Source organism: Mirounga angustirostris, unplaced genomic scaffold, assembly GCF_029215605.1.
Source record: "Mirounga angustirostris isolate CCGP_5_RB_7025 unplaced genomic scaffold, mMirAng1.0.hap1 SCAF_16, whole genome shotgun sequence".
In the NCBI taxonomy this organism is placed as follows: Eukaryota; Metazoa; Chordata; class Mammalia; order Carnivora; family Phocidae; genus Mirounga; species Mirounga angustirostris.
Genome location: NW_026991724.1, coordinates 47,580,477 through 47,591,246, shown reverse-complemented (window position 1 = coordinate 47,591,246; position 10,770 = coordinate 47,580,477). Strand labels below are relative to the sequence as shown.

The following is a 10,770-nucleotide window of genomic DNA, read 5'->3' as shown; positions in this document are numbered from 1 at the left end:
CTAGGCCAGTCAGTGGAGGAAGGAGAAGACAAGCTTCAAATCCCAGCTCCCTACCTGCTATCCGGGTGTGGCCCTGAGCAAGTGGCAGTAGGGGAGGCCTGCTCTCTGAACAGCAAAAGGAGGATGCTATGAATGGGACCCCTGCTAGAAGGATTCCATGAGACCACATGTCCACACACTGGCTCTGCACAATGAGTGCTCGCCAAAGGCTAGCGCCCTATTGTTAAGGAAGAAGGTCGCTGAGGGAAGGACAGCAGGGCTACCATCTTCCCTCACTCCCACTTCCAGCCTCCAGGGCCTGGCTCTCTCCCCACTCAGGAGTTTTCCCAATCCTCTCCCGCCATCACTCCCTCTCTTTGCTGCCGGTAGCCCTGCCAAACCCAGAATCACCCCAGAGGGACCTCCCACACCCTCACACTCCACCTCCTCTTCTCAAGTGCCCCCTTCCCACTGGCGGGGAAACCCAGCCCCGGGAAGGGGGAGTAAGCATGCAGACCAGGAGACACAGGAGCCCCTGCCCACCCTCTGTTGTCTGTCCTCAGTATTCTCACACACCAAATGGGGAACATTAGTAGCACGACTACTAACAGCAACAATGGAAATGATGAACCTAGTGAGCTCCCCCAGGGACCTGGGTAAGACCGGTGAGGCTTTCTGTAAATTATGCCCCTTGAGACAGTTGGGACTATTTGGCACCATATGGGTGGATGTCATTACTATTTCCAAGTCCTTCCCAGGCTCTCTGCCAAGGAGACCACAAGTTACTCTTCCTTCCTTAGAAAGGTTCCACTTAAACGTGGCTCTGGACTTCTACCTCTTTCCCAACCACAGACAGGCAATGACACTGATCCTGACCTTGCTCTGAGGTCCCAGTGGGGATTCTGGGCACCAGAGGAGGTACTGTGTCCAAAGCAAAGGTTGGTCAAAGCCTGGGGGAGGTACCGACTCTTTGATCCTGCTGGACTCCCATATACTTCTTCTGGGAACCCCCCATCACAGCCAGGGGTCCTCCCTCACCCCAAGACCCTCAAATCCACTCCCTGGGATCTCCCCTCCAGAGACCTTTAACTGTACATCCCTCCTCAGGAAAAAATCCCAAAACTATGGCCATACATGCTGTCCCATTCCAGCACTCTTAAACCCAGATCTCTGGATTCTTTTCTCCTAAGATGCCCTAATACATAATTTTTGGGCCAATTCTCATTCTGAGCTCAAATCCAAAGTTCAGGACTCTGAATCTATATATTCTAAAATCTTAAGGTTCAGAATTTGTCTACTGCTTCACCCAAGTCTACAGACTTGGGGTGGCCCTTCCTGAGGCGTGACACATTCAGTCTTGGGGACCACTCTCTGTTAATCTCCCTGAGTTCCCCTCTTCCCCGCCTTGCTGGCTTATCCCAAGCTCAGCTGTGAGTCTGGGGGTGGGGGTGGGGAGGCAGTGTAGCTGGGAAGTGAAATGGCAATTAACAAACAGGACCAAAGTCCACCCTTCTCTCCCAGGTCGTATAAAGGCAAACAACCCCAGTCAGCACCATCTGACCATCTCTCCCAGTACCACCATGCTGGCCTCAGGGCTGCTTCTGGTGGCTTTGCTCACCTGCCTGACCACAATGGTTTTGATGTCTGTCTGGAGGCAGAGGAAGCTCTGGGAGAAGTTCCCTCCAGGACCCACCCCATTGCCCTTCATCGGGAACTACCTGCAACTGAACACTCAGCAGATGTCTGATTCCTTCATGAAGGTGTCAGGACAGGGGATGGGTGGAATAGGGGTGGGGCTGGGAGCCTGCCTAAATGAGCTGGGACTTGGCGGCAAGGGATGGGCAAGGTTGGACCAGAGTCTTAAGAAAGTGGAAATTTTCAGGTTGGCCAGCAGGGTCCTACATAAGAAAGAGCAGATTTGGGGCACCTGGGTGGCTCAGTTGGTTAAGCGACTGCCTTCGGCTCAGGTCATGATCCTGGAGTCCCAGGATCGAGTCCCGCATCAGGCTCCCTGCTCAGCAGGGAGTCTGCTTCTCCCTCTGACCCTCCACCCTCTCATGTGCTCTCTCTTTCTCTCATTCTCGCTCTCTCAAATGAATAAATAAATAAAATCTTTAAAAAAAAAAAAAGAAAGAGCAGATTTTGGGATGTCCAGGCCCTTCAGTATCAGAACCTGGGGGAAGTGCATGCAGTAGGTGAGGGCTGGGCACAGGGCCGCTTCCCAGTGCAGGCCACAGCCTCTAAGCATTCACCTGCATCAGATCAGCGAGCGATATGGCCCAGTCTTCACGGTCCACCTGGGGCCCCGGCGCATCGTGGTGCTGTGTGGACACGAGGCGGTGAAGGAAGCTCTGGTGGACCAGGCTGAGGAGTTCAGCGGGCGAGGCGCACAGGCCACCTTCGACTATCTCTTCAAAGGCTATGGTGAGGAGCTCCGGGTGGGGGTGCATGGCCAGGCACACTTGATGGCCTCAGTTTCCCCACTGTTCTTCTCCTGACCTCACCCGCCCAAGGCTGTGGCCAAGTTCTACCCCTGCTTCCCTCTGTCCTTATCCCTGGTTATTGTGGCCTCTCCTTGGTCTTCTCTAGCTTGACTCAGGGTGTCTGAACCCCTGCTTCTCGGCCCACCTCTCTGTTCTCTCATGGATGCCTCTTCTTCCTCTGGGTCTGGGAGAAGCTCTTGGGATTTCTGCCTTGAAGCCCTGGTCCTACATCCCCGTGTCCTTGCCTCTCTCCTGATTCTTTTCTTCCAACTCTCTTTCAGTATTTCTCTGACCCTCAGTTGTATCTCTCTCTGTCTCCCTCACCCCCCAACCCATCCTTCTCTACTCCTGCTCTCTGCCTACCTCTGTCTCCACCCCTCTCTGCCTCACCAGGGGTGACATTCAGCAACGGGGAGCGCGCCAAGCAGCTCCGGCGCTTCTCCATCACCACGCTGCGGGACTTTGGAGTGGGCAAGCGCGGCATTGAGGAGCGCATCCAGGAGGAGGCGGGCTTCCTCATTGAAGCCTTTCGGGGCACACACGGTGAGCAGGCCTGGGAGTGAACAAGAAAGAGTGGTCCCTGTGGGTCACAGGGACCCACGCTGTCTCCTCCGGGAAGGGGACTGGCTTGGGGGAAGGCATCTGGGCTCCAGACTCTGGGATCTTGTGCTGGAAGTTTGGCTCCTCACTCCAGTGCCCTCCTCCAATACTCAGGCTGGCATTAGACCGCCCAGTTGATGGTCCCCCAAATCCCTGTCTCTCCCCGACCCCATCCCATTTCCCAGGTGCCTTCATCGATCCCACCTTCTTCCTGAGCCGAACAGTGTCCAATGTCATCAGCTCCATTGTCTTTGGGGACCGCTTTGACTATGAGGACAAAGAGTTCCTGTCACTGCTGCGTATGATGCTGGGAAGCTTCCAGTTCACAGCTACCTCCATGGGGCAGGTAACCTATCCCAGTCTGGCTCTATAACACCCCTACCACAACCCACCAATTGCTTTCCCTCATGGAGACAGGTGCCCTAAACTCCCATCCTCCTATAGTAGGGTACCCTCAAAACCAGCCCCCACTCTTGGACAACTGAACAGTTGCACCAGAATAGAGGACAGGTGCCCAGTACCCAGTTTCCAAAGACACTTGGATATCTCAACAGTAGCTCCTCACCAGAAGGAGAAGGAGGAGAAGGAGAAGAAGAAGAAGAAAGAAGAAGAAGAAGAAGAAGAAGAAGAAGAAGAAGAAGAAGAAGAAGAAGAAGAAAAAGAAGAAGAAGAAGAAGAAGAAGAAGAAGAAGAAGACAGAGGAGGAGAAGGAAAGGAGTAGGAAGAAAAGGAGTAGGAAGGGGACAGGGAAGTGGAAGAGGACAGAGAAGGAGGAAAAGGAGGAGGAGGAAAAGAAGGAGAAGAAGGAGAAAGAGGAGGAGGTGGAAGGGGAGGGGGAGGGGAAGAGGAAGAAGGAGAAGGAGGAGGAGGAGGAGGAGAAAGAGGAGGAGAGGAAGAGGAAGAAGAGGGAAGAGGAAGAAGGGGAGGGGGAGAGGAAGGAGAAGAAGGAGGAGGAGAGGAAGAGGAAGAGGAGGGTGGAGAAGAAGAAGAAGAAGAAGGAGAAGAAGAAGAAAAAGAAAGAGGGGAGGGAGAGAGGAGGGGAAAGGGAGAGGGAGAAAGAGAAGAAGGAGAAGAAAAGAAGGAGGAGGAGGAGGAGGAGGAGATGGTGACCGGAGCCTGCAGACAAGAAACACATCCTCATACCAGCTCTCTCACCTGGGCAAGTGTTCCCATCTGGACTTGCCTTAATATCTAACAGTTAGTTGCTCCCTATTAAGATATTCCATCTTTCTATCTGAATATCTTTTTTTTTTTAAGATTTTATTTATTTATTTGACAGAGAGAGACACAGCGAGAGAGGGAACACCAGCAGGGGAGTAGGGGAGGGAGAAGCAGGCTTCCCGCCGAGCAGGGAGCCCGATGCGGGGCTCGATCCCAGGACCCTGGGATCATGACCTGAGCCGAAGGCAGACGCTTAATGACTGAGCCACCCAGGCGCCCCTCTATCTGAATATCTTAACACCTGGACAAGTAACCACCCCAGCCAACTTCCCAAACACCCAAACACCAGGTGCTATAAAATCCAGCCCATCAGAATCATTTGATATTTACACAGGTGTCCCACACTGGCCCACTAGAATAGCTAGTAAGTGCCACCTACAAGCCCAGTTAAATATTTGAACATCAGGGCAGGTTCCAATAATGATTCCCTAAATGTGTAAACACACCTGGACAGACTGCTCCCCAAATACTGAAATAAGTATCCCCCAACCCAGCTCACTCAAACACCTACAGATGTGCCCCCTATCAGCCCATGTGAATATCTGAAACACATGAACAGGTGTCTCCCCCCACTTTAACACCTGTATACCAGCCCCACTTAATATGTGAACACCTGGACAAAAGCCCCCAATTCAGATCCCCTAAATATCTGGACAGTTGTCTCAAACTTGTGAGACCAATTGAATGCTTAAACACCTAGATATGTGTCTCCCAACCCAACCCTGCCTGATTATCTGAACACCTAGATGTGTTCTCCAATCCAGCCTCACCTGAGTACCTGAAACCTGGATATGTGTCCCAATCCACCTCACCTACATTCTGGGACAAGGGCCCTCATACTTAACTCACATGAAAACTTAGATATCTCCTCCCATCAAGCTCCATATAAATCATAAATACCTGGACAAGTGCTTTTAACCCACTGCCCTTCTTGCCCCGAGAAAGGCACCGCTCCCAGCAGGACTTGCCAGTGAACAACTACCCTTCCCTGCCTTTCTTCCCTCCCCATCCTCAGCTCTGTGAAATGTTCCATTCAGTGATGAAGCACCTGCCAGGGCCACAGCAACAGGCATTTAAGGAGCTGCAGGGTCTGGAGGACTTCATAGCCAAGAAGGTGGAGCAGAATCAACGCACCCTGGACCCCAACTCCCCGAGGGACTTCATCGACTCCTTCCTCATTCGCATGCAGGAGGTACAGCTCAGCAGCCAGGGTGGACAGCTGCAAAGCCAGGCAGAGGGAAACCAGGCTGGGATGGGGCGAGCAGAGACCCCTTCAAATCATCCCCCTCATAACATCCTCACAATCTCAAGAATAATAACCGTGGCTGCTCCATCCACCAGCACTGCTCCATCCACCAGGACAAAGAGGGAAACCAGGCTGGGATGGGGTGAGCAGAGGCCCCTTCAAATCATCCCCCTCATAACATCCTCACAATCTCAAGAATAATAACCGTGGCTGCTCCATCCACCAGCACTTGTCCATGGGCAGGACCTGTGTGCGAACCATAAAGCAACACTTCCATACCATGCACTCGCTCTCTGTATCCCTCTCCTAAATATTCCTACCTTAAAAAAGTGACACCAGGGCTGATGAGTAAAGGACAGGTAGGCAGCCAGGTAAAGAGTGTGGGAAGGACATTTTGGGCAGAGCCAGCAGCCTGAACAAAACCCTGGCAGAACTAGGGTCTCTCTTCCCACCTCTGGTCTGGACCTAAGAGAGGTGGGTCCAAATGGAAAGACCCCAGAAGGGCTCTGAGAGCCCTGAAGGGAGTGGGCCTGGCCTGAAGGCCTCTCTCCCTTCAGGAGCAGAACAACCCCAACACGGAGTTCTACATGAAGAACCTGGTGCTGACCACACTGAACCTCTTCTTTGCGGGCACTGAGACGGTCAGCACAACCCTGCGGTACGGCTTCCTGCTGCTCATGAAGCACCCAGAGGTGGAGGGTAAGACTGTGGGGGCGGGGCAGTGAAGTGGTGGCCACAGACCCTCACACTTCCTCTGAGCCCACTGCAATGTCCCCACATTTCCCAGATGTCTGGAACCTCAGACATACCCTGTTATCCAGACGCTAGGTGATATTCTGCTGATAAGCACCAGCTGAGTTTCACTGGCTGTTAAAATCCTGAAATATCTGAACGGATGGGTAAATAGCTCCTGTGCTGAGTCACAGCTCCTGTGTTGAGACCAGGTGAATAGGACACTGCACCAACAATGCTTATGGTCAAGGTCTGTTTTGAATGATCTACGTCCATATCACACATGGATGTACATATTTGGACTATCATCTCCACCCTGAGACCCCTAGATACCTAAACACTTTCCTCCTTCCACAGCCAAGGTCCATGAGGAGATTGACCGGGTGATTGGCAAGAACCGTCAGCCCAAGTTTGAGGACCGGGCCAAGATGCCCTACACAGAGGCGGTGATCCATGAGATCCAAAGATTTGGAGACATAATCCCCATGGGCCTGGCCCGCAGAGTCACCAAGGACACCAAGTTTCGAGAGTTCCTCCTCCCCAAGGTACTTTCCTGCCCCACCTAAGGGGACCTCCAACCTGCTCCCTGTGACCCAGCACCCCATTCCCCTTAGAAGCTTCCCAGCCCCTGTCCCACTACCTCAATCAAACACTTCCCCAACCACCATGACCCTTCAACCTTCCCACTCAGAGATTCTTTTTTTTTTTTTTAAGATTTTATTTATTTATTTGACAGAGACACAGCGAGAGAAGGAACACAAGCAGGGGGAGTGGGAGAGGGAGAAGCAGGCTTCCCGTGGAGCAGGGAGCCCGATGCGGGGCTCCATCCCGGGACCCCGGGATCATGACCTGAGCCGAAGGCAGGCGCTTAACGACTGAGCCACCCAGGCGCCCCACACTCAGAGATTCTTGAATCCAGTATCTCCCCAGAGCTCTTGCTGCAGGGATTATGAACCCCATGTCCCCAAACGTCTTCTCTCAAAAGACATGAACTTCATTTCTAGACCTCCTCCCTCAAGGACACGAGGCTCGTGTCTCCCAAAACATCCCGCCTAGGAGACATGAACCCAGTGTTTTTCAAACTTCCTGCCTCTGGAAGCATGAACCCCCATGTCCTCTCAACCTCCTGCCTTGGGAGACATGAACTGCACATCCCCTACACCTTCTGTCCTAAAAGACACAGAACCTGTGTTCTTCAAACTTTCCTTCTCAGGAGACGTAAACCCCATGTCTGCATAGCTTCCTGTCTCAGAGACCTGAATCTCCTGTCTCCCAAAGCTCCTCCCTAAGAGGACCCACACTCCTCCCACACCTCCCATTTCTCATCACCTAGGGCATCCCAATCGTCCCTCCAAGCTCCATGCCTTTTCAGCATACTCTACCCCCACTCCACCTTATCAAATACCCCTTCTCCTCCTCACCAGGGCACTGAAGTGTTCCCTATGCTGGGCTCCGTGCTGAGAGACCCCAAGTTCTTCTCCAACCCCCGAGACTTCCACCCCCAGCACTTCCTGGATGAGAATGGGCAGTTTAAGAAGAGTGATGCTTTTGTGCCCTTCTCCATTGGTAAGAGACCACTGTCTGCTGCCAAGCCACCACTCCCACCAACAGGGGCTCCTTCATCCCAGCTCTCTTCTCTAAGGTGTAGCCTGGTGTCTTTCTCCAGCTTGGAAGTCCCTCTCATGATCTACCTTGGAACCCCTCAGCTGCAACCCCCAGAACGACTTGAGCTTAAGCAGAAGGATAAGGATGATCACACCTGTTTCAGAGATGGGGAAAATCAAAGCCCTTAGTGAGTCAGACATTTGTCCAAAGTCATTTAAATTCTTTAGATTCCTCAGTTGGAGGTGAGGGCCCAGCAGCCATATCTGAGTGTGTACTTGGAGGGAAGGGGCATCTAAATTTCCCATTGCTACAGCTAGCTCATCCCCATCCCATGCACAAGGGAAACTGATGCTCAGAGAGGATTAGAGACATCTCTGGAAGTCTCTGAGGCCACGCTATTCCAGCCCCTCCTCCCTGGGAGAAAGCTTCTGGGGGTGGGTAGAGGGGCAAGGGAGCAGACCTCACCTCCAGCCCTCCGGTTCTGTGTCTTCAGGAAAGCGGTACTGTTTTGGAGAAGGCCTGGCTAGAATGGAGCTCTTTCTCTTCCTCACCACCATCTTGCAGAACTTCCGCTTCAAGTCCCCGCAGCTGCCCCAAGACATCAACGTGTCTCCCAAGCTCGTGGGCTTAGCCACCATCCCACGAAATTACACCATGAGCTTCCAGCCCCGCTGAAAAAAGGCTGAGGGAGCACAGGCCTGGTTGGGGAAGCAAAGCAGACGGAGGGTCAGGGGCGTGGCTATTGGGGGCGGGGTTTCGGAGGGCAGGGCTAGCAGGAGGGAGGTGGCTTAGGGAAATAGGAAGGGCAAAGAGGATGGAAGAAGAAGAGGAAAGGAATGGGCTCTGTCTGTTCACCTTGGTAGAGATAGATCCTTCAGAGATAGGACGAGAGGAAGGGAAATTATTTATTGAGCAAATATTCTCTGTCAGGTCCATGCTAAAAGCATTAACACGTTCACCTCACTTAATGCTCACAAGCCTATGCAACAGAGAACAGTGTTTATGCTCATTTTACAGGTGGCAAATCCTAACTGATTCCTAAGGAATCTACAACAACGACAAAAAAAAAAAAAAAGAAAGAAAAAAAAAACCTCCTAATAAATGAATTTAGCAAGGTCACTAAACATACCAAAATTTTTTGTTGTGTTGTTTTTTCTATATACTAGCAATGAACCCTAGGAAATCAAAATTAAGAACACAATACTATTTATAGTCACTCAAAAAAGTGAAATAGGTAACTATAAATCTAACAACACAGGCACAGAACTTGTATGCTGAAAGCTACAGAACATTGAAGAAAGAAATCAAATCATTATTAAATAGACAACCTAAATACCCTTTGGTAGATGAATGGATAAAGGAAATGTGATATATACATGCAACGGAATATTATTCAGTCATAAAAGGAAAGGAAATCCTGCCATATGTGACAACTTGGATGAACCCTGAGGATTTTATGTTAAGTGAAATAAGCCAAGGAGAGAAGAACAAATAATGTATGAATCCACTTGTAGGATGAATCTAAAATAGTCAAACTCATAGAAGCAGAGTAGAACATTGGTTGCCATGGGCTAGAGGAAAGGGGAAAAGGGGCCGTTGCTATTCAACGGGTATAGTTTCCATTGTGGAAGCTGAGTAATTTCTAGAAATCTTCAACACAACATTGTGTCTATAGTTAACAATACTGTATTGTACACTTAATTTGTTAAGAGGGTAGTTATCATGTTAAATGTTCTTTCCACCATTAAAAAAAAAGAAAAACATTTTAAAAAGAAAGGAAAATGTATGAACTAAAAGGTGAAAGGATTTACTGACACCCTATAAGAAAGGATAACAAGTCACCTCAAAGTGATGAATAACCAGGCCTTTGTGATTGCTCAGGTCAACTTAATACATGGAGTAGAGTTTGGTAAGAGCATAATGACAATTATTTTATATATATTTAATTTAGGTGACAGTGTGCATACCAATGAAAATGATTCCGTTGAAAATCATAAGAAATATGGCATAAAGGGGTGCCTGGGTGGCTTAGTCGGTTAAGCATCTGCTCAGGTCAACTAAGCCTTCTTATGGAGGAAGCTAGAGGAGCACCTGACTGGCTCAGTTGGTAGAGGGTGTGACTCTTGATCTCGGGGTTATGAGTTCAAGCCCAATGTTGGGTGCAGAGATTACTTAAAAAATAAAATCATAGGGGCACCTGGGTGGCTCAGTCATTAAGGGTCTGCCTTCGGCTCAGGTCATGATCTCAGAGTCCCGGGATCGAGCCCTGCATCAGGCTCCCTGGTCTGCGGGAAGCCTGCTTCTCCCTCTCCACTCCCCCTGCTTGTGTTCCCTCTCTCGCTGTGTCCCTCTCTGTCAAAAAATAAATAAAATCTTAAAAAAAATATATTGGGTTTTTGTGGTCAGGGTTGAGGGGACCTGAGTCCAGTCCCTGCTCTGCCTCAAAAAGACCATATGTTTCTGAGGAGACAAACAGGTTTGTTTGTTACCCAAATAAATTTGTTAGCCAAAATAAATCAAGCCAGAGTTCGAAAAGAAAAAAAGCAACAAGTTAAAAGAAGTTAAACATAATTCTACTAACTAGTACAGTGCCCAGCACCGATTAGTGTCCCCCAAGGACACCCCCAAGGGTGATCTTTTAAATATTAACCATCTGGTATGGCAGGGCGTTGACCAGTGTGAATGAATAATATTCTTGCCTTTTCCTTTTCTTCTTTTATTTATTTATTTATTTATTTTAGGTTTTGATTTATTTTTTTTTAAGATTTTATTTATTCATTTGAGACACAGAGATACACACACAGAGAGAGAGCATGAGCAGAGAGAGAGGCAGAGGGAGAGGGAGAAGCAGGCTCCCCACTGAGCCAAGAGCCCGATGCAGGGCTCGATCCCAGGACCCTGGGA

At 50.1% G+C, this 10,770-nt stretch overlaps 1 protein-coding gene across 1 annotated transcript; it reads left to right on the top strand.

Annotated features, from left to right (window-relative positions):
• Window positions 1–1,541: 1,541 nt before the first annotated feature.
• Window positions 1,542–8,924, top strand: LOC123842171 (cytochrome P450 2A13-like). Its single transcript, XM_064581731.1, has 9 exons — window positions 1,542–1,739; window positions 2,241–2,403; window positions 2,856–3,005; window positions 3,248–3,408; window positions 5,299–5,475; window positions 6,087–6,228; window positions 6,619–6,806; window positions 7,686–7,827; window positions 8,360–8,924. Exons 1-9 carry the CDS (start codon window positions 1,560–1,562, stop codon window positions 8,539–8,541), a joined length of 1,485 nt encoding a protein of 494 aa, XP_064437801.1. The 5' UTR covers window positions 1,542–1,559; the 3' UTR covers window positions 8,542–8,924.
• Window positions 8,925–10,770: the final 1,846 nt, after the last annotated feature.

Excerpts from the sequence above, each read along its gene's own strand:
- LOC123842171 (XM_064581731.1), top strand. The coding sequence starts at position 1,560 with ATGCTGGCCTCAGGGCTGCTTCTGGTGGCTTTGCTCACCTGCCTGACC. Across the intron at positions 3,409-5,298 it reads CAGCTACCTCCATGGGGCAG|CTCTGTGAAATGTTCCATTC; the intron begins GTAACCTATCCC and ends CCCCATCCTCAG. Across the intron at positions 6,229-6,618 it reads GAAGCACCCAGAGGTGGAGG|CCAAGGTCCATGAGGAGATT; the intron begins GTAAGACTGTGG and ends CTCCTTCCACAG.